Below are 23,589 nucleotides of genomic sequence, written 5' to 3' on the forward strand. Positions count from 1 at the left end.
CACAGCTCCTTCAACCCCAATAATAAAGGCAGAGGACTGCACCGTGTGTTGGGACACAGCCACCATCCGATGGAGTTCAGCCAACTCGGAAGCAACAGAGTCTTTCACGCTGGAATACTGCAGACAGTATTCCCCTGAAGGGGAGGGTCTTAGGTGAGTCCCTGAGGTTTTGAATTTGGAGTATTTGGATTAGAGAGGCTTTAAGGAGCATGTCCCACATTGTGAGCTATTATGTAAGTGATTATATTGTTTGTCTTGAACTACATAAAGAAGAAATCAGCTTTTTATGGTGAGGAAGAGCCATACCAGATGTTAATCTCTGAGATTATACTGGGAAACTATGAGTACTTTCATTTTATTCTGCTAAATGAAAGTCCATTTATTTGGCACCAACATTTTGAAGACCTTGTGTGGTCCATCCCAGGCAAAATTCCAGTGAGCTGATCCTCAAATGAATAAATAAGAGAGATGAAGGGGCAAAATCGATCCACTCCTCTGCACAGTAGAACCAGCGCAGTTGTGCTGCCCAGGAAAAGGCAGACTTTGGGAAGTTTGTATACAGGGTCTGCATCTCTCCTTTCTGGGGTACAGGATAGGAACGTGGGTACAATTGGAGGGTTGGCTGATGCATAAGGCCATGTGGGGAGTGGCACAGTGAAGGGACTGTAGCGACCCAGGAAGCAGGATTTGCAGCTGCTTGGGGATATGGCATGAGGTTTTCATGCTGCCAGCTCCTCTGGGCTGCCCCTTGTGCTACACCTGGGTACTTGTGCCAAGGAACAGATGAGGAGAATTTAGTCGTCTTTGAATAATGAACGCCTGGTGTGAGGTAAAATGTATAGTAATGTGCCATAGCATTGCTTGTACGTCCTTGTTTTAAAAAACACTGAGGATTTAAGAGATCTGAAAAGTTTGTGGGGGGTTGTCCCAGGAGTGTTGGTGAAGGATTCTCTCCTCATTTTGGGTACCTCAACACATGCTGTGTGGTGGAGGTAGAATTTTTAATTAGTGCACCTCTCAGTGGAGGCGTTTTAACTAAAGCTCATTCAGTTAAAGTGCCCCCACTGCCATTTTGAAACACAGGATGCTGAATACATGAGATTAATCAAGTCTGCTCGGATGCGTTCTAATCGGAATGCATCAGAGCACGTGTATAGAAACACTGTGTTGTTAAAAAACACAAACAAGGTTTAGTGCAATACTGGTTAGCTTGCCTTTGGTTAAGTGCAAGAATTTCAAATTGATTTTCAGATTCCTCAGGTCCTTGTGCCTCAGGGAGTTCTGGATAGGTGGACTCACACCCTCACTCCATACACACTACTACCTGAAATCAAAGTAATATAGTCACCTTGGGGCGCTGCTGTGTGTGTGTTATTGAGGTTATCAGTAAGCTCCCAATTGGTAAGCTTCTGGTAAGCCACTAAAATGGTTATGTTATATTTGTTTCAGGACATAGCATGCATGGCTCCCTACCTTGTTCCCCCCTCCCCACTTTCCCTAGACTCCACTCCTGGACCTGTCTATGCCTTGTGACCTGGCTCGCTGGCATGTGCTCTGCAGACTGTTTGCATGGGGTTGCCCCTGGAAGTAGCAAGGTCATACCTCTGGGGGTGGGAGGGGACTTGGCTTGGTGCCAGGACTGCTGCCCCCTGGGCAGGAGAATTAAGGGGGTGGAAAGTTTGTCTACACAGAACAGGAGGGCAGGGGAAGGGACACTGCATCCTGGGATTCTGGAAGACTGCAACTTGGGGAGTGGCCACACATTAGTGGAACATGAGCAGGCTAACGTGGATCAGATAAACCTGCCCTGGAGTGGCATAACTTTAAGCCCCCTAAAATTTACTTAAAACTAATTTCAGGTGTTAACGCATGGACAATCCAAAGGTTAAGAGCTCCAGAAGTCACTGAAAATTAATGTGTAACATGGCCCATGTTGTGTTTATACGGCACTTAGCTCAATGGGGTAGCAGATCCTGACTGCATCAGGGTTCTGTGGGTTGCTGAAATACAAATAATAATAGTTGATAGCATGCATACTCTACATTTTTCAATAGAAAACATATCCAAGTGGGGAGGCCAAGTAATTTGTTAAATAAACAAACAGACCAAACCAAACCAAACCAAACCAAGCCCCCTCTCAAAACCAAAACATCTTCTAAGAAAATAATTAATAGCTAAATCTTCCTCCCTATCCTAGGTCAAAAGACTTCTGCATACAAAAACAATCCAGCCCTTGCTACTTTCCACGCAAAGCACCACATTATTCTTATTAAGGAATAATACAGGTACAAAAATAAAATGGCTACAAACTGGCCATAAATAAATTTAGGTTGGAAACTAGAAGAAGGAGTCTCAGCTATTAGAAGGGTGTTCTAATTAGCATGCTCCAGAAGATCAATTAATCATGCTAATTAGCACGTGTTAAAGCAGATGTCTGGCACATGTGTAGGTGCCTGGTTCCACAATGGAAACACTGGGGGAACCTTGGCAAATAAATCCTCTTAGAGATTTTCTCCCTCCCTCCTTCAGCTTTTCACATGGAAGGGAAAATATTTGATGTAGGACTCTTTTAGACTTCCTGCATCCCTAATCTGCTCTTGGGTTGGCGAAAGATTCCTTCCTGGCTGTGTTGGACCTTATGAAGCTCCTCCTTGCACTGTCTTGCTTTTCTTAAGTCCTTTTCCAGGATATGTGGCCTTGAAATATTTCTTTCAATTTCCATAGCTCTGCTGTTTTCTCACTGTTCAGCCTCTTCTGTGTTAAGGAGTCAATGGAGATGTGGGTGGATGATGGAAAACTGAGAGAAATATAGTCCAGGGATTAGCTGTGTGGGCTGTTCAGATAGAAATCATGTATCACATGAGAAATCTGTTAGACTTAGAAACAAAAATTAGTATGTGGTAAATTCATAAGAAGTGGAAGTAAGTGTTTTTTTCTGAGTAAAATTCATCCTTGTGACCAGTGGGACAGTGACACTACTAGAAACTGAAATTGGTATAGTATATGGGACCAGTGGGTCAAACCTCCATGCCGGTATGTTTGAACCATAAACTGGAGGGGACCGTTTCTAACACTGAAGTCTCCATGCCCATTCAGTTATATTAAGACTTCCATCAAAGGTAACAAGGAAGAGATCTTCATTGAAGGAATAGGTAGAAAAGTGGCAGATGAATTTCAGTGTTAACAGGTGCAAAGTAATGCACATGGGGAAAAAATATTCTTAGCAATACATACACTAAACTAACCAGTATGACTCAAGACAGAGACCTTGGAATCATTGTAGATAGTTCTCTCAAACAGTGCACAATGGCAACTAAAAATGACAATAAATTGTTGGGGGCATTACTAAGAAAATAACTGAAAACAAAACAGAAAACATCATCATACCACTGTATAAATCCATGGTGCACCCACATCTTGAATACTGTGTGCAGTTCTGGGCTCCACATCTTAAAAAGGATGTGGTAGAATTAGAAAAGAGAAGAACAACAAAGATGAGATATGGAGCAGCTGCAGTACTAAGAATGACTTTTTAATGACTTTTTTGGTAAGGAGAAGGCTGAAGAGGGATATGAGCAAGGTCTCTGAGATCATGAAGAAGATCTGTGAAGTCTCACTGGGGTACTTACTGAATTATCAGGAGGCAGGTTTAAGAGTTCTATTTTATACAAAATAGATTTAACTTGTAGAACGGCATGTGACACCTGCCCTGGACCAGGTCTGTATGCTGGCTCCAGGGTCAGTCTGGATCAGGCCCCAGGCTGTCTGTGTGCACCAGAGCCGGCATGCAGGGCCAGTCTGGCAGGGTACTGCATGCATGCCACACCCTGGGCCCCCTGTGCTGCGTACAGGGCCTGCAGAGCTCTGTTTAGCCCATGTGCCAGATCAGCTCCTCATGCCCTACGTGGTGCATGGGGTCAGTCCAAGACCCCAGGTTATAGGGCTCCATAGGCCGGATCCAGCTGATGGGCCATATGTTTGACACCTGTGATGTAAAGACTCCTAAAGGCAAAACTAGTACTATCAGTGAGCTGAATGGCAACCCTGGATCTGATCCCTTGATCAGAGTGGTTTCTGAGTGACCCCAAACTGGAGTCATTCAAGATTGAGAGTGTTAGAGTGATGTTATAGCTGTGATGGTCCAGGGATTATGTAAGAGCCAAGGGTTTCTTAATTGAGAGAGGGGTTTAGGTTGTAGCCGTGTTGGTCTAAGGACATAGGCAGACAAGGTTCCTTGGGTGAATTTGATATCTTTTATTAGACCAACCCAAATGGTTGGAGAATAGTTATTAAGCAAGCTTTCGGGTTCAAAAACCCTTCGTCAGGCTAAGGAAGCTGCAGCAGTTGCTGCGTGCTCTTCCTGGATGGAATGAAAAGTAAACAAGCCAGGGGCTGGGCTGGGCTGGGCTGGGCTGGGGAGTCAGTTGCCAGGCAGATTGTAATGTATCAAAAATCCAATGTCTATGTTTAGTCCCTGATCTCTAGTATCCAGCAGGTTGATGAAATGGAGCTCATAGGCTCGTCTCTGGGAAGTGTTGTGTAAGTTTCCCTTGAGGATCAGGACTGAGAGATTGGAGAGAGAGTGGCCCTCCTGTGAGAAACGTGCCCCCACCGGTAATTGGGTGTTTCTGTCTTTGATGGATTTCCGGTGTGCGTTCATTCTGGTGCGCAGTTGTTGTCTGGTCTCTCCTACATATCTTCCATCAGGGCATTTGGTGCATTGGATGAGGTATACTACATTCCTGGAGGTGCAGCTGTAAGATCCTGGGATGCTGATGGCTCTGTTGTGGGGTGTAGTAATAGTGGGGGTGGTGGAGAACAGAGCTCTACATTCCTGCACCTCCAGGAATGTAGTATACCTCATCCAATGCACCAAATGCCGTGATGGAAGATATGTAGGAGAGACCAGACAACAACTGCGCACCAGAATGAACGCACACCGGAAATCCATCAAAGACAGAAACACCCAATTACCGGTGGGGGCACATTTCTCACAGGAGGGCCACTCTCTCTCCAATCTCTCAGTCCTGATCCTCAAGGGAAACTTACACAACACTTCCCAGAGACGAGCCTATGAGCTCCATTTCATCAACCTGCTGGATACTAGAGATCAGGGACTAAACATAGACATTGGATTTTTGATACATTACAATCTGCCCGGCAACTGACTCCCCAGCCCAGCCCCTGGCTTCTTTACTTTTCATTCCATTCAGGAAGAGCACGCAGCAACTGCTGCAGCGTCCTTAGCCTGACGAAGGGTTTTTGAACCCGAAAGCTTGCTTAATAACTATTCTCCAACCATTTGGGTTGGTCTAATAAAAGATATCAAATTCACCCAAGGAACCTTGTCTGCCTTAATTGAGAGATATTTTTTAAAATGTGATCTTAGGTTATTTGCATGAAATCATGCACCAAGGGCTTATTTTTGCTTTCAGCTATGCTGGGGTAACTAAAGTATAACTCCTCTGAAGTCAAAATGTAAGACGGGGTACCTGTGAAAATAATGAGTTCTGGAGATCACAGCAGAGCAGAAAATGGAACTCAGATCACCTGATTCCTTGGCCTTTGCTTTAGCCACACGATCATTCTCCATTTTCACCATGCCCAGTCTGCTGAATATTAATGATGACAGCAGAGCTCTAGATGTAAGGTGTCACTGGTGGATTACTGTAAGGGAAAACAGCTATTTACAATGTTGAGGGCACTCTTATGCGCTATGTTAGGCTTATGCTATGTTAGAAAGTATTCCTTTAAATTATTGGCATGGAGGGAAAAAATCAGATTTCCCCTGAATCAGGAAAATCTCTAATGTGATAGGCAATTTACAAGCATTGAACCACATCAGTCAGACTCAGGTGAGAGAACCTTGCTCACCAATTTAAAGGTGAATGATAATGTGCCTCCTTCCTCCTCTAATTCAAACAGTGATAAATATAGTGCATGAAATGGAGAGCCCAGCTTTGAAACATAAATTTCTCATTCTAAAGAGGAAGACTGGAAAAGAAAATGAAAAAACATTAAACATCTTGCATTCTTTCAATTTTTGTTCCTTGCATGTTGTATCGTGTTACAAATGTGTTGTAGGGACAGTGTGAAACCTAAAAATAAAACCATTTTGGAAAAGGGCCAGGACGTTTCATCAGTTGAGAATACAATAACATTGCCACATTTCCAATCATCAGCAAAGTGGGCACACATATTTTAAACAGGGACTATATGCCAAAACACTCAGCATATTTCTTTAGATTGATTTCCCTTCCCTCTGTGACAGAAAATTACATGGTTCAACAGCTTATACTACTTTAAGGAAGATCTAGCATCAGTGACTGTTACAGGGGCTCGGAAGCGAAGCAAGCTTTTTCCTTAGCACAATCAGGATGGTAGCAATACGTCTTCCCCTCCCATATGCCAGCTGTATATCAGTGTATGCTAAGCAATAATCAAACCTTTAGCTTGTATTTCCAATTGCAGAGCCAACATTAAACACCACCAACTAAAAGAACTGATTAAGGTACTGGGGCCCTCAGTAGCTCAGCTTTCCTCCCCCTTTGCACCCAAATAAAACCAGAAACACACAAAGACTGATTTCTTCTTTGGGGCGGACCCTGTAGTGAGTCTAGAGCTGCTTCAAGGTATCTGTGTTGCAACAAAATTCCATCTTGTTGGCATACCCTGTTTCATTAGTTGGTACTAGCAGGACTGTTATTTTAAGCCTTAATCTCAGCTAAAAATTATGAGCTCTTTTTCTTAGGAAGCTTAAAGCTAGATAAAATAGATTACTAAACACAGCACATTTATTGGAAAATCTGACCGCTGCGTTCCAGAGTAGGTCTGCTTAGAGGCCAGATGACTTTGTGCTGCAATTAAATCGGAGGTGCAGGTGAAATATTGTGATCACAAATGTAAAGATGGACCCAAACAATGAATTAAAACATGCTCATACTTGGAAGAAGTCTAAGTCTAAATTTGATGGCTGATGCTACTCTATAATGAACTGAACCCCTGGATTTGGGGTCTCTGGTTCTAGAGTGGGGACATTGCAGCGGGCTTCTAGGTCTACTCAGAATGATCAGCTATATACTTCCCTTGATTAGATGTTGAAGATATATCAAATAATTGATCTACGATGCAAAAGTAAAGGAGATCTACTTTCATGGATGGCAATGATTATTGTGGCATCTGCCAATGAAAACAGTAAGGCATTTTGCAGAAGTGATTACTGTGCGAGAGAGGTTTTTTTCCATTTTTGTATGTACCTCAGTATATCCTAATTTCATTACTCTTAAGAGCCTGAGGAAAACTCCCCCTTGCTAGTGTTCTTTGCTTGTTTTTACAGAACTGTTTAATGGAGAACAGTGAAAAATGAATTCACCTCCAAAAATAGAGGGATCTCAGGATAGCATTTGAATATAACCGGGTACCCCAGCTCCTAACTTGCTCAAGCTAGAAAGTTTGGAGAATTTACTTCAAGACTTTCCTGAGCTCCCCTTCTCCCTGAATCTGGGCTTCCACAGCCTCTCTTCTGAGCACTTCTCATCTTATACTCTTATAATCCCTTTCTCCATGTTTCCCCCATACTTGGGCCAGCCTCTTTCCTCTCGCGTGTCAGAAGACCACCACCTCCTTATTCAACCCCCTTCCAGTGACACTATTTCCACAAAACCTTCCAGTGACCATACACCATTGTGACTTCAAGTTAAATACAGGCTTAAATACCTCGTTGACTCTAGGTCTTGGTCATGTACTTGGTAACAGCAATTGGTCTCTTCTCCATCAGGTTTAGCTTAGCTTATTAGTATCCTTCATTCATTAACAAGGTTATAAAGAGGTTCTGATGATATAAGAACTCTAAATTATTTGAAGTTTTTTTCTGATTGGAAGTCCTATTGAAGGACTTACTGATTTTTCTCTTACTTTTTTAAACAGCAAACACCACTGCAAAAACTGTGATGCAGCCACTGAAACAAATTAGCTAGTACTGCTGTAGGTGGCAGTCCTGAACTCCTTATCAACACACAGCTCCCTTTGAAGCAAATTGGAGTTTGCCTTAGTCAGGAATGTGTGAGGACTGCTGGACTTTGTGCATATCTGATAAACAAGGCTGAAGCATGGATGTAAAAATCCTAATTGTCAAACACCGATCATTCTTCAGTTTGTATTGCTCTCTGGTGGAGCATCTGGGGAAAAACAGTTTTTGTAAATCGACAGCCATGGTCTTACTTGAGAACAGGGCTTGCCTGTCTGATATAATATGAAATCAGGCAAACTAGTGCTGGAAAAGGTGCTCTAGTTCCAGCACAATGGCATGTATTACAGTACTGAAAGCAGTCTGGTCTAATCGACAGTGTCCCAAGTAAAGAATCTTCTCCTGGCTTCCATTGGAGGAAAATTTTGATGTGCTCCAAGTTCAGGCTCTAGCACCTGGCCTAAATAACCAGACTGGGCGCTGAGAAATTGTGTAGTAACTGTCAAGCTAAGGAGGAATCCTTGGCTGTATGTAGATGAAATACTTTTCCATGTTTCAGGAAAGCTTCAGAGTTTTTTGTGGAGGTTTTGACAGTCCAGTGGCTAAAGAGACCTGCTCAGGGCACTTCTCTGAACCTCACACAGCAGGCAGACAAAAACAGTGTATCCAGATGAGTGTGCACATGCTTTTCCTCGGGGACAAAGCAGCAGCAAATGTGCTGCTGCTCCTTGTCCCTGGGGAAAGCCCATGCAAGTGTACTCTGGTAGGCAGCAAGTTGTCCTGAGTGGGATAGGGAAGGCTGGGCCCAGCACTTGAGGCTCCAGAAGCCTTAACTGGGATCTGGGGGGCTTCCCGGGGCTCCAGCAGCAGCAATCCAGCAACAGAGAGCCTGGCAAGCAGTCAGAGTGTGGCTCTGGCTAGCCAAACTCCAGTTTCAGGCTGTGCATGCTGCTACCATGTGGGCTGCCCTGCTTTTTTCAGGTGGTGTTTTTTTTGACACAGGGATCCCCCAGTGTCAAAACCCAACCCTGCAGTGCAAATTAGCGATGCAGGGAACGCCTGAATGTGTGGCAGGTGCGGTGTGCAGTGCTGCAGATAGATCTGCAGTGCTGCATACCGCATATGAATGCTCGTCTGGACCTGCCCAAGGAGTTCCCCTCTGTAGTTGTTCTCCACACACAGGGGATTTGCTACACAAGGGCCTTGTGCAGAATAAAACCCCTGCTCATCCTTGTACAGCAGAAGCACATGCTCCGCTGCAGGTGCTTTCTCACTGCATGGAGCAGAGGGCAGGCTTTACCCAAAGGGGCAGACATTTGAAGATAAACACCTGCATTTACACTTGAAAGGTGGCTAATTGTGTGGCACATGCCAACTGGTACTTGTGGGCAACATTACTTAAACTATGTAGGGTGATGCTTACTGAGCACTCAAATACTGGGTTTCATGCATTGAGTGGGTATATGCATATTCTTTACAGCTCACCCCTTATGTGGGGTTTTGAAAATCTGGAACCAGGAAATGAGTAAATGCAAAGTAAGCCCAATTCAGTTTTGGCACCATATAAAGTCAAGTCTGCATTTCTCTAGATATCTGTGGTGCCTTCAGCAGAACATCAAAGCATCTGTGAAGAAGTTTTCTGGTAATGCATAGTGGTGGTGCCTGTAGTGGAGGAGGTGAGGACAGCAGCTTTTGAGGAACTATAATGGGCAGAATCAGCTAATCTAGGACACTGTGCCAAAGCACAGCTCTCCTAATACTGCGCAGTTAAAAGGCACTGCGCAGGAAGGGAGGAGAATCCCAATTTGTATTGTTGAATGATTTGGAAAATAAGAGCCCACAATAAAAGAAGCATGCATTTCTGTGTGTACTCTGCAAGTAGGATCTCCACAATCATTCTGGTCTCCTTGCTCTCATGCAGCTGCATTTATTAAAGGTTCTTTTTCTTCATTAACTCATTCATTTAGCAGCCAACAAAAATCAGGAGGGCTGAGTCTCCATTGCCGTGCATCTGATAGAATCACTTAGATCTGTGCAAGTGAATACAAAGTGGCTGTAAAATGCTCCTAACTTAGAATGAGATTTGTATAGATTAAATGACTATACCAGGTGCAAGGCAACACAGAATCTAGTCATCTAAAATAATATAATCCAATAAAGGAGCAAATAAAGTAAGTAAAAATTGTAGGTAAAACTGCAGAAATGCCACATAATCTGAATTTAAAAAAAAGAAAGATCAGTCCATCTATTTACTAGGACTGTATTCCATCTCTGTCTTTCTACACTGCCTACCACTGGAACATTCAAAGATAGTATGAGGTATCTAAGGTAACTTACCTATTCATATAAATTGTCATTTTCTGATGTAGATGTTAGTATGCATTTTTACTTATGAAACTTGTTGAACATATTTAGATCTTTCGCTGGAATAAGAAGACCTGAACTGAAAGTTTACCTGCAGCCCAATGTGAATTATTTCTTCTATGTGAGAGCTGCCAATTCTTTTGGGACAAGTGAACAAAGTGAAGCTGCCCTCATTTCAACTAAAGGTAGATCCACAGTTTTTTATATTAAAACAATGGTGTGGAGGTGCGGTTCATTCAAAAATGGCATCATGTCAATTTAACACTGAACCTTGATTTTCAGAAGTAACCAATTTACAGAAGCATAATTAGCCTGATTCTGATCTGATTACATTAATATAAATTGGAAATAACTCAGCTGAAGTGAATGGATTTATGCCAGAATAATATGGGTGTGATCTCAAAATCATTCTTTAGTTTTGTACAATTTCCCTCGAGAATGGAGAGCTCCTATGAACAATACTTCTGCATTCATTACCTCTGTCCACTCATAAGTCATTTTAGGAGTTGTAACAGTGAACATTTCAGCCTTTTAGGCACCTTACATGAGTATGGTTTGGCGTTATCCAGTTTAGCATATACCAAAAAAATATTTCATTCACACATTATACAGAATCACCTGAAACACAGCTGAAAATCTGTGGTTCCATTTTTTTTTTAATTTTTTTTTTAACTATTTGGCTCTAATGTTTCAGGAAAAGTTATGAAAGACTCATTCAAATAAGCCTCAGAAACTCTATATCAGTTTAGCAAATAATTCATTTCAAATGGTTTTTAATGTCAGGAGAATTCCTGTTGCATGGTGAATTTGCTGAAGTGCTTTATTCTGTTACGACCCCAGACCTGTTTGACATAATACTACCATTGCAACTGGAAAGGATTTTGGCTACAAGATTACTAAAGACATTTGGAGAATAATTACAACAACAAACCTGATATCCAGTATTTCAGTTTTTTTGGGTGTCTCTGTTTTTGTCTCTGTGTTTACCTCTGCATTTCTGGCAGATTCACATATACAATCAGGAAATATTTTTGAATGTGCTACACCAGATTTAAGATTCTGCTATAGTTTGGGGGAACTGCATCATACTAGTTAAGTAAAAAAAAAAGTTATTGAAGTTGAAAACCTCTGGGTTCTCATTTGTGAAATGTCTTTAGCAGTGTTGGAAACTACTAAAACTCATTGTTTGTCAGTACTGGTGGCTTCTACTCTTCTTGCTATGTTATATTGGTTGGTGTGAGGGTGTGAAGCAGGGAAATCTGATACCTGCTGCTACAGGTATAAGTCCTGATTAAAGACTTAGTACTAACATACATCTCCTCCCAGGATGAAAAGAGGAGGAATCTGATGTTAATTGAGTATAGGAAGAGGCTAATAAAGCTCAGGGGTACAGCATTCAGGTTCTTGCTCCTACCTGCCAGCAAACAGAACTGAATCAGTTTTAGGCTGGAATAATTGTTACATTGTTAGGGATTTTATAATTCATTTCAAATGAACCCTGCAATCATCTCTGAACTGGTGTTTCTCTGTTATGAATCACAACAGGAACTAGATTTCACTTTCTCAGTGACACCGTTCATCCTGCTTTGCAAGTGTTGTCTGATGAAATGGTGATATGCCTTCCCAAGAAAACTAAATTCATTGGGTAAGTATCAGAATCCCAACTTTGGAAGTTTTGATGTCTTAATATTGGGTCTAAACTTTCTGTTTAGTCCACAAACATTTTTTACACTAATTGAACTGAAATGGTAGAAGAGTGGGTTTAGTTGAATTGGTACAACCCCTCATGTTAAGTGACTGTCTGCCCTCTGGATCAGTGGTGCCAGTGCTGGATTATGATATGCCGAGGCCCTAAACTATGTCCATCTTAAGAGGCCCCATACAATAAAAATAATCCATGAAATTCATGAAAATGGATTTTCATGAAATTTTAAGAATTATTGTTATTTCTGAACAAATTTATGAACTCAATATGAATAATAACTGTGAAGCCATATATATGTATATTTTTGTCATATTAGAATGAAAATGTCCATATTTAGAGAGTCATTTTCCCATATCTCCTTTATCTCCTTTATTTGCCAGCTGATTATTATAAAATTTGATATTAAGTCAGGGTTTTTTTTCTTATTTAGAGGCCCCTCATATTGTGAGGCCCTAAGCTATAGTTTACATAGTTTAAGCCTAAATCTGGCACTGCATGGTGCCCATCAGTGGGATAGATGAGAGGCATGGGGTTAGTCTGCAGGGGTCAATCATCCAGCTTCCCGTGCCCTGATTGGGATCTACACTGCCAGTTCTAGCCCTACAGATCAGGCGCCATGCTGGGTAGATCAGACTCTGCATGCCTGGATCGGATCCAATGCTGGCTGTACTGAGTATCTTCAACCTGGATCGGGTCCCACAGCAGCCAGGACCCACAAGCCCAGACTGGCTTTGTGCTGGCCAGATCTGGCTCTGTATACCCAGATCAGTCCCTGCAAGCCCAGATTGACCCTATGCTGGTTGGATCCAGCCCTTCACACCTGGATTGGGCCTCACGGCAGCCAGCTTCAGCCCCATATGCCCAGATCGGGCTCTGCACTGGTTAGACCTGTGCTGGCCCAACCCTGCAATCTAGCCCATGGAGCTATGTTTTCCAGCCTGCAGGGCTCCCCATGAGTCTGGACTTTTGGCAGCAGGGGACCACAAATTAACACTAACTACCAGTGCTCCTCCACTGCCAAAGTTTTGGAACTGTGGAAAGTCCATGAGCCAGACAACATGGCTCCACAAGTCAGATTTAGATCCAGGTGGGGGTTGAGCAGCCCTACTGTGTATCACTGCAGCAATTTAACTAACCCAGTTTTTCTATTGGTTTGATGAAAGCTGTACAAAAACTGAATTTGGACAACCCATTCCTATTATTTTGCACAAAAAGAGTTTTCCTTGCACCAAGTGGGTGGAAAATGTTTAATCAAATGGCAATATTGAACATTGTCTTTACTTAGCTGTAAGTGAGGAATTGATATGGAAGATCATGGCTTACTTTCCGTATTCAGACAAAACTTCTATGGGAGGATGAAGGAATTATACCTCTACTAGTGTACACACACAAAGATAAGTTTCAAATTATGTCAGGTTTTCTATAATGCTGTTGAGATTATTTGATACAGGGCACAAATCTCTTTATGACATTTCCACGTGTCGTTCTGCACAGTTTAATTCAACCATACCTCTGCTTGAGCATTTTATGGGGGCCAAGGCCATCTAATATAGTGCCTTAAACACAGCTTGCAGCGTAAACTGGTCCTGCAGCCAACCAATGGATCCTCAGGACTGTTGATCCAGGAATTAAAAAGGGAAACTATGTTTACTTGATGGGTCTGCCTGAGGAAATGAGCTCTTCCTCTTGAAAAAGCTCTACTGTTGGGATCACTTTCACTGCCTTTTAATGGGACTGCTTAGGGAGTACACTTTACTCCAGGCCCAACCTCATAATAACCCTATGACAAATCCAGAAGGAACAGAGACAAAGTATGTTCCTTGAAGAAAAAAGAAGAGAAAAAGAAGGCAGGACTTGAACGGCTGCTGGAGTAAGCGGAAGGTCTCTGTAGCTGAGAGCAAGACCCTACCTCATTCTACCTCTGACAGTTCATTTTTAGGCACTGAATGATTTTAGCTCTGCTGTGCAGTAAAACCATCGCAACTGCATCCCCTGAATGAGACTCCTTTGTGCCACAGCAAGAAGCACCAATCTCAGACTGTATGTGCTTATGACATTTGATTTTTTTTAAACCCTCTAATAAATCATTCTGCGTGTTCAGCAAGCTTTCCTGGCTGCTCTACCACACAAATATTGAAACTGGGGAAATAGATTCAGAAAAAATCATTCTTGCTGTTGTTTGTTGTATAATATTTATTAATTGCCAGTCTGGCAGCACTGACAATGTGCTAGCCACTGTCTGAACACAGGAGGAAATGGGCCAGGTTTTCTGGTTCATCTGGCATAAGCCATCCTTTTGTTCTTTTATTGCAGTCTGGTTTAAGCTGAAGCAGGCTGAAGACTGTTTTTATTACCCATGACTGTGTTCATGGCTCAAAGAAGTACAAAGTTAAAGTATCAAGCTCACTTCAATATATCAAGCCCCAGTCCCAACCCTTTCAGCTCAGAATCTTAGAAGACCTCTGGCGCATGCGGGGCTGGGGTATAGTTTCTGACAAAATATATATTTTTAAAATATTATATTGTGGTTTTTAACGCCGAGAGAGACAAAGGTGGAAAACTGACAAAACCTATTATAACCTCACATTAAGAAAACCTGTCTGGATTATCCAGGCACTTTGATAAAGCTGAGGGCACACAAAGGAGAAAATAGTAAATACCAATGTCAGTAATGGTGGTACATTTTTTAATGTTGCAAGGAGTTCAAGGCTGTGCTGAGATAACTCCATGGCAAATCAAACTGCTAGAAGGTCAGAAAATAAGTTACCTGATTGGCTTTGCTCTTGTCCGTGGTCTTAAGGACATCTACCTTAAACATTGTTCTTGCCCTAAGAAGAACTATTCTTACCATAGTTAGAAATGACTGGACATCTTAGTTTGCTTCCCTGCTGGAGGGCACTATGGATAATATTATCAAAAGTTCCTAAGTTATATCTAAGCCTAAAACCCTTGAGCTGCTACTGCTACATTAGCAGAGACTCTCTTTGGAGATGGGGCATATGCCAACTGAAGGGGTTTTTCTTCTGGCATAGTTGTCTCCCCTTCACCAGAATGATCATAGCTAAATCAGCAGAAGTTATTTTCTGTTGACATAGTGCTTCCATCCATATTGAAGTTTTACTGACAAAGCTATGCTGACAAAATTTTGTAGTATTGACCAAACTTCAGCCTTATTTTCACATTGACTCTTAAGTGCTTATCTACATTAGAAAAATTGCACTAGGGTAGCTATGTCATTGAAGAATGCCATTCCCCCCCCCCCCCCTTTTACTGTTACTTTGATATCAGCCATTGAGTGGATCCAGATATACTGGTGTCATGAATACTGTAGGCCGAAAAGCTGCAGTCAGCATCTAATCACATTTTCCATGTCTCCACCCTTCTCCACAGCAAAGATTAGTAGGCTAAGGCTGAGCTCATCATTACATTGCAGAAGCTTATTAAGGCCCTAGTGAATTAGAAAAGCTGAGCTTATCAGTAATTTTGCTCTAGCTTTGCAGGCCTGGTTAAAATTTTGTGATGGCTAAATTTAGATGAAAATTTGTAATCCTGTTGTGCAAAGAAGGAGATGTAACAAACATTACCTTGTATGGGCATGAGTGAAACATAATTGGGAGTGTAAAGGTAGAGTTTTAAGCCAATAGGTACAGGAAAATTATCATAAAGCATGTTTAAGCATTCGAGCAGATAAGCTAATAAAGGTAGGAGTGTAGAGAAAGTGGTTGGACATGCGTTCAAGACCGCTGAGGTTATATGCTGTCCCATGGACCCTAAGGGCTGTCTGATCAACACTTTCTGGGACAGAGCATCCACTTAGCAAGATCATTAACACATTGCTTGTTAGTGTAGCGTGTTTATCTCTTAATACATGTTCTTTATAGAGTGGAGCTTTTCTCTCTTCTTGTATGTCTCAACCCTGACCATGCTTCAAGAATAGCTGCTTAGGTAGCAATACACCTTATTTTACTTCTCAAAATGGAAAAAAGCAGTACTGGTGTAAGCACCAGCATAGTGTTATAGCTGTGCCTGAACCAGAGGATTTTGCCATTATAGGATAGTTAAAGTGGCAATACTTCCTGGTATAGACAAGTCCTTAGTCCCTAGGTCGTTTCAGAAAACAGGTTTTCTCCAAAATCACTTAGACATTCTTGAAAATGGTATCCTACCTCCTTGAGAATCTCTTACTGGATGTCATATCACTTGGAATAATATGTAAGTTTTAAATTCTCAAGAGTCTGCCTGCCTCAATGTGCAAATAATGTCACACTTATTTTTTGCTGAGAGTCACTAAGGTCTGTTATGGTGAAAATTTTGAGTGAGAAGAATGAAGTCATTTTCCCAACAAACTGAAAATGAGCATAAGCCACAACAAAAGCATGACATCATGCAGTCGGTGTGCTGCAATACTAGCTTTGCCTTCTGCTCTCCGCCAATAGGATTCCATCTGTGCTGGGTGAGCAGCTGCCGGCTCGGGGCCTCCATTACTGGGAAACCACTACCAGTGCCTGCAGTAGCTACAGGATTGGAATCTGCTATAGCTCCACACCCCAAGGCAGCATCCTGGGCCTGAGTGACTCGTCTTGGTGCATATATTGCTGTTCTGCTCACACAAGGTAAAACTGAGTTGGCCAAGGTGCTTGTGAAGTTTTGTGCCATTTACTTGAATGGCAAGGTTTACTACTTATGATAAAAGACAAGACACGTTTGTTTCTATTTTGTTACATTTAAGTGATTATGAAAAAAATCCTTATATGGAGGAGCTAGGCAACTGGAAGCTTAATTGTTCATATCATACCATAACCAATTCGCATCAGAAAGCAAACATTCAGCAGGAACAAGTGAACACAACTCGGTGTATCCAGCCAGCTGAACAGATACAAAAATGCTCCTTTCCTGGTCCCTTATTATTTTGGGAATATAATCCCCAGCACTCCCAAAATGGCTGTAGGAACATTCTGGCCACAACCTTCAGGCTACTTTAGTCCTGGAAGGGGGAATAATTTCCACTCTCCCACTTTCCACAGAGAAAGCCCTGGCAGGTGCCTCTCACTTGTACAGTACCATAATGAGTGCTGGGCAACTGGGGTCTCAGCCCTGGGCACCTGCTTAGAGAAGCAGAAGAATGGCAGTTGCAGCTGCTGCCGGCCCAACCACGGCAGTCAGCCTGTCCCCTGCTACTGCCACAGCCATCCAGGGTAGAGATCCTGGTTGTTACATCTCTGGTCTTCTATAATAAAGGGAAACCAGCTTGAGTGTACCAGTAGTTGTGGCAGTACAGCATGAACAGAGTGGGTGTCTCTCAGATAGGCCAGCCCCAGACCACTTAGTGCTTTAAAGGACATAACCATGTTATTCATGTAAAAACACTGCTGGCCTTTGGATAGTATAGTTTTTATTTAATCTTAACTCTGGACAGCAGGTAGCTAAATAGCATATTTGAAAAAAACGGAGATTGATCATATGATGCACTAAGCTCTCTGAAGTCCTTATGAAATCATAACTGGCCTTGACAATCATGAAATAATATAGGGGGCATTGATTTTTTTTTAATTGAAAGTATTTTTTCTTTATTGAAAGATAGTTCTGAGATGCTGCATGACTAATGAAGAGGTTCGTTCGCATAGAGGTCAGTATATACATGTAGTGTAGCAAGGTTTCATACTTGACAAGGTCCACTTTATAAAGGTTTGTACAAGTGGCAGCAGTTTTTAAGGCCTAGACAATAACAATGATAGCAGGTTATTTCCAATAATCTGTAGCATGGATTCTCATTATATTTCTATTTCCTGTTACCTACAGTTTCATCTATAAATTCTTCCACAATGGTATAATGAGTACCGTTCATGTGACAGAACCACCAACCAGGGTTGGCATTCTGCTGGATTATGATGTTGGGAGACTTTTATTCTTCAATGCAGAGAGAGGACTTGTGCTGTTCTCCATCAGGCACAAATTTACTGAGGATGCTCACCCTGCCTTTGTTCTGGAAAAGGCTGGAGTACTTAATGTACACACTGGAATGGAGCTGCCAGGGTTTGTGGAGCACAGCTAACCACTTGTTTTCAAACTGCCTGGAACACAAACAATTATTAGATTTGGGGAGAGGGAGGGAAGAAAGGACAGGACCGGGTTGAGGGATTTCTGTTTTTCTCTTAATGATATTGTGCACGCTTTCCTATACTTCCCATACTTGTAGTTAGCACTTGTATACACAAATGCCATGACCACAAGAGTATAAACTTCCTTTTGTGTAGTGTGTCATTTGTAATATGCATTGAGTCATTTCAGGGAAAAAAAAAAGATTAGTATTAAACTTGAACAATAGGGGTGGAGAGAAGTAAATTCAGGAACAGGACCTACAGTCATTACTAGACAGAAAATAATCATGGTACTAGCTGAATACTTTTAAGCCAGTGATGGTCGTCTTTATGAAATAAGTGTGTGTCACTGAAATGTCAAGTGACTTTTCAGCAAAATGACGGCAACTGAACATTTCTCAGGAAATAATAACTAAAATCCAAGGCAAATCATTTCAAGACTTTGAAACTATTTTTACAGTGGAAACGTTTAATGGGTTAATGCATCTTGTGCTGATAAAGGGATATTTCCCTTCAAATATTAAAACCAAGAAAATGTTGATTTTTAGCCATCTGCATTTCTGCTGAATAGGTGGAAAACTGAAAAATAACAAATAATATAAATAGTGGGATAAGAAGGCAAAGAGGTGTTTTAATTTGGCCAAGCCAGCACAGTAAGGGAAGTAGATAAACTCAGGTTTCCCTTGGTCAGTTTAGGTCAGAGAACTGTGTTTCAATTCACTTTACAAATTATTGGGTGGCTTCTTCCACTGCTACTCCAGTGGCCATATTCATTAGTGATGGTGCCAGTGAAGCCACGGGAATATCAGGCATGGATTCATGTGAAGGGAGAGCAAGCAATGTTGCCTACCCTTCTGGTTTCTACTGAAGGTGGCGTGTGTTTCCTCTAACAGGCTCCCTCCTGATCTCAGTTAAACTACTATGTCCTCCCTGGAGTTAGTGGAGTTCCACATGTCTGAGAGGGGTTGCTTTTAAAGCTAGTATTTAAATGAATTACAATTAAGGCTTCTGCTTTTCCTGGTCACAGTAGGTAGTCTGCTACTGTTGTTTAATTTGTTTATCATTTTAACAGCACTATGCTAGATGTTTCAGACCACCCTAGCGATACATGCTTCATGTCCCAGAGCCTTTATTTTCTGCTTTTAGGATAGACATGAGTAGAGGTAACAAATAATAAGGGCTGAATGGTACAAGGAAGGGTGAGGTGGGATACTAAGAGCAAACAGTCATATAATTTAAGCCTATGCATCTCTTTATAGTTAAAATGCCTTACTTTTCTTTTATTATTAAAAAAAAAGACTAGTACTGACTCATTGAGGATTGAAACTGAAGGAGGTCCATAGGTTGTATTGGCTTGAGGAAAAGAATATTTAATGAGAATATGGGGGATAGTGGGGAAAAAGGCCTGGGATGGTTTCAAGAGAAACCATCATTAAAGGGGCATTAAGGATAAGTTTATTGTCAGAGCTGGAGAGGAGGAGGCTGAAGGCAGTTGGGTATACTATGGTACCGAATCCTAAATAGGGTAAGTGGTGGCAGGCTAAGAGGCTAGGTCAGAGATGAGGCAGTGCGCATCCCTAAATCTCCCAGAATTTCCATGATTCCATTGGAGGTTTGAACACATGCAGAAAGCAGGGCTGGGCTTGAAACTGAATCTAAGAATCCCAGTTCTGGTGGTTTTTCCCAGTTTCTGGTGTCTCCATTGTCCTAGTCTATTTGCTGGTGCCTGCCTGCTGGTTGTCTGTGTGAAACTGCCTGCTGGTACCCAGTGTGGAACTAACTGATTGACACTAACAGACTGTATGGCCAAGCAGGCACTGGGGATTGAGATGAACTAGGATGACATGAACATATAGGTATGGCTTTTTCATCAGAGACTAAAACTTCCAGTAAGTTTGGTTTGTTTCCCAGGAATATTTATGAGGAAACAGTGGATTAAAATGGAAAGCCAAAGCCAAAAAAACCATACATTGTTATACAGCTAGTTCTATGTAAGTGCTTTTTAGACAAATATACCTTGTACAGAAATATTTCTGTTTCTGCAGGAGAACTACTACCGGATAGTGCTTTGCTGACACTTTTACATATACTTCTTTAATGGTCAGCTTGATCTCAGATGCACACTTGCATAATACCAAGAAATGGAATGTATTTATAGGGCTTGATACATTTTCTGCCCAAAATGTTTACCGCATCAGAGTTTTGCCTCCTTTTTTCTGAAAAGCTATACCTTTCAAAGGTCCCAGAGAGTGGCCTGGAGTTGACCCTGAGTGGTGTTTAGCTCTGTACTTTTGTTCTTGGTTTGCTCCTGTTGGAAAACAGAAGATCTGGAGCATTTTTCCAGGGTAACATATTCCAAAACATTTCTGTAATAATCAACCCAGATGATCCCATTGCATTCATAGTATATCCAGAGCTGTCTGCTTGCCTCAGCCTTTATATATAAAATATAGTGTAAACAATAGCTTTTTAAGCTGTGACTCTTCTTGGTAGATATGGGGCCAAATTCTGCTTGAGTTAAATCTGTTTATACAAGAGCAGAACTTAGCCATATGGAGTCATAAATTAATAAAGTCTTTATGCTCACCCACATACTTGATGAAATCCCAACTTTACTGTAATCGATGACAGAACTCTGTTGACTTCACTGGGGCCAGAATTTCACCAGTCTCCATCTTTTTTCTGTGACAGGTCTGAATAAACTTAATTCACTAAGGAATTAAGTATAAAGTGGTACAAATCGGTATTATAAAAATATGTGAAAAATAATATATTTATAAAATTGCTTCAAAACAGTGTGTGACAGAATAGTAAATATATATTGGAAAGGAGAAATGGTGAAAAGTATATTTCATTAAAATATATTTTAATTTGGCTTATATACATTTTTCTTTGCATCAGTCAGGAAATATCTATGACAAGCAAGGAACAAAGTATAGATATTTACTGCTCATATGGATTTTGGATAAGTGATGAGGAGCTGATCAGTTCAAAGGATATATTTCTAATGTAACACCAACAATAGCATAAGCAAGGTGAGGGCAGGCAAGCTCCATATATAGAAGTAGCTGTTAAACAGTATCCTGATACATGGATATGACAATCCTCAAAACCTTGATTTGGTACATTTCATAGCAAAAAGTCAGAAGGACTGTATTTTGTATTTAAACTTACATTAAAACAGTAGAAGCTCAGTTCTGCTCTTTGTTAAAAAAACCAAAAATAGTACAGGAGAAGTCTTTCTGCACTTCTAAAGGCAGCAGAGATTACACCATTCATTGCTCTGTCAGGTGTTTTTTTGGATTCAGTCTCTACTTCTCACAGTTGGCAATACTTTGTCCCTCCTCTATGCTGATAGGTTTTGAGTTATGTATCTTGTTTTCCATATGCTTTGGTCTGGCTCTGCAAGCTAGACTGAACTTCCTAGACACTCCCATCATTTAATTTAGACCAGATTAGAAATTCAGATTGCTGTTCAGAGACCTAACTGGGCCATTCTGTGCCTTGGGCAGCAGTGGCACACAGGGCACCAGCTGCAGCCAGACTAGTAGTACAGGCCAGGCCAGCAGCCTGGTGTCTGGTATCTTTTGTGCCCCCCCTCAAGTTGGTGTCCAGGGCTAGTGCTCCACTCACCTCCCCTTTCTTATGGTACTGTTGGTGTTACATTTGAAATTTATCATTTGAACTACTCAGCTCTTCATAGCTTATCCAAAATCCACATGAGCAGTAAATATATACACTTTGTCATTATATATATACTAGCCAATTGCCTGTCAAGAATGCTGGGGGAAGGGGGAGAGAGCTTCGGGCCAGATCTGGGGCCATTCACAGCCCCCACTCCGCTGCTTCGGGCCAGGGCCAGGGCCAAGGCGTTCCCCACCCCCGCCACTTTGGGCTGGGGCCAGGGCTGCTCCTCAGCTCCCCCTGCCACTTTGGGTCGGGGCTGGGGCCATTCCCCACCTCCCTCCTGCTGCTTTGGGCTGGGGCTGGGGCCAGGGCCATTTCCCCCTGCCCCCCCACCACTTTGAATTGGGGTCAGGGCCACTCCGCACAACTGCTTGCAGCCGGGGCCGGGGCTGTTCCCATTCCCGCCCTCTCCCCACCCCACTGTTTTGGGTCAGGGTTGGGGCCAGGGCTGTTTCCCCCCTCCCCCCTGCTGCTTTGGGCCAGAGCCAGGGCCAGGGCCTGTCACTGTGTCGGCATCCCCAGTGGCATTGGGGTGCAGCCACCAGTAACCCCCACTCCCCTTCCTGCTCCTCTCCCTCCTCTGTTCCCTGCCACCTCCCCTCTCTTCTGGCTATTGTGGGGGGGGGGAGAGGGCTCCAGGCCCTGGCTTCAAGAAGCAGACCGGGGGGGGGGGCGAGGCCAGTGCTGCTGGCCTCACCCCTCCACTCCATCACCTCCCTTATGGCAGCACTTCAGTCCCCAGCATCCCCTCTGCCTCCAAGGAGCAGGGAAGGGTGGTGAGGCCAGCTCCACTGGCTTCACCCCTCTCCCTTCTGGCCCCTCAGTCCCCACTGTCATGGTGGTGCTCCGCTGTCTGCCCCTGTCTGTGTAGGGCACTCTGATTGGCTGCCGAGACAGTCAATCAGAGCATGAATAAAGCATTATGGACAGACAGACAGACGTAGGCTTTTATAATATTAGAATATATCACTACTAATCGCAGAGCTACACACACACACACCTATATACCACTCCCATCCAAAAAACCCCAAGAACCTAGTGATTATTATAGTGCTAACATACTTGATTCTTTCATTTAGTGATACATTATAATAGTGTGAATTATTTTGATGCATAAAGATGATAGTTTGGCTCATAAAAGCTAAGACATTTATATAAATGCTAATAAGTTTATGTAATCTGTGTACACAGTCTGTTCATCATTCCATGCTTATATTTGCACAGGTGCACTTAAGAGTTAGGACAAAGCAGCAATAAAATAATTAGGGAGGCTGAAAATATCACAGGGTATATTTTTGTCTTGAGGTATGAGGATCTGCACCTTCAGCTGCTAATGGCACTAATTAATATTTAGCTGGTTCCAAAACCCATTGAATTCAACAGAAAGACTTCTATTAGCCTCAGTGGGCTTTGGATTAGGCTCATAAATCCTTGTATGCTGAAGTGAGAATATATGCGTGTCTATAAGAAAGGATCATTAATTTCTACTGTCAAAACACTGCTGAACTGGAATTTTACTAGTATAGATAGTATTGATCTACAAATCTCACTTAGACCTTTTTGTTCCAGAAAAAAAGCTTAATGCTTCAGTTCAGTGTCAGCTTGTAATAGTATATAGTTAGTGGGATCTGCCATTATGTGTGTATACTGCAGAACATGTTGGGGGGTGAGGTGTATGTGTGTAACTTGCCTTTTCCAGCCAGCACTTTTTAAAGAAAAACATCGTTTAAGTTTACATTTCATGGTAAACTTAAATTTCTAGTTAGACT

At 42.2% G+C, this 23,589-nt stretch overlaps 1 protein-coding gene across 1 annotated transcript in view; it reads left to right on the forward strand.

Annotated features, from left to right (window-relative positions):
• The window catches only part of CMYA5 (cardiomyopathy associated 5), a 75,528-nt gene extending 54,457 nt beyond the window's left edge, over positions 1-21,071 (forward strand). Inside the window, exons 11-15 of the mRNA XM_059723550.1 lie at positions 6-153; positions 10,382-10,515; positions 11,876-11,975; positions 16,472-16,648; positions 17,835-21,071. Of these exons, the coding sequence (XP_059579533.1) occupies positions 6-153; positions 10,382-10,515; positions 11,876-11,975; positions 16,472-16,648; positions 17,835-18,087 (812 nt within the window). The 3' untranslated portion in view covers positions 18,088-21,071. The remainder of the gene's footprint in view (positions 1-5; positions 154-10,381; positions 10,516-11,875; positions 11,976-16,471; positions 16,649-17,834) is intronic.
• Positions 21,072-23,589: the final 2,518 nt, after the last annotated feature.

This window comes from Alligator mississippiensis, chromosome 3 (genome assembly GCF_030867095.1).
Source record: "Alligator mississippiensis isolate rAllMis1 chromosome 3, rAllMis1, whole genome shotgun sequence".
Taxonomy (NCBI): Eukaryota; Metazoa; Chordata; order Crocodylia; family Alligatoridae; genus Alligator; species Alligator mississippiensis.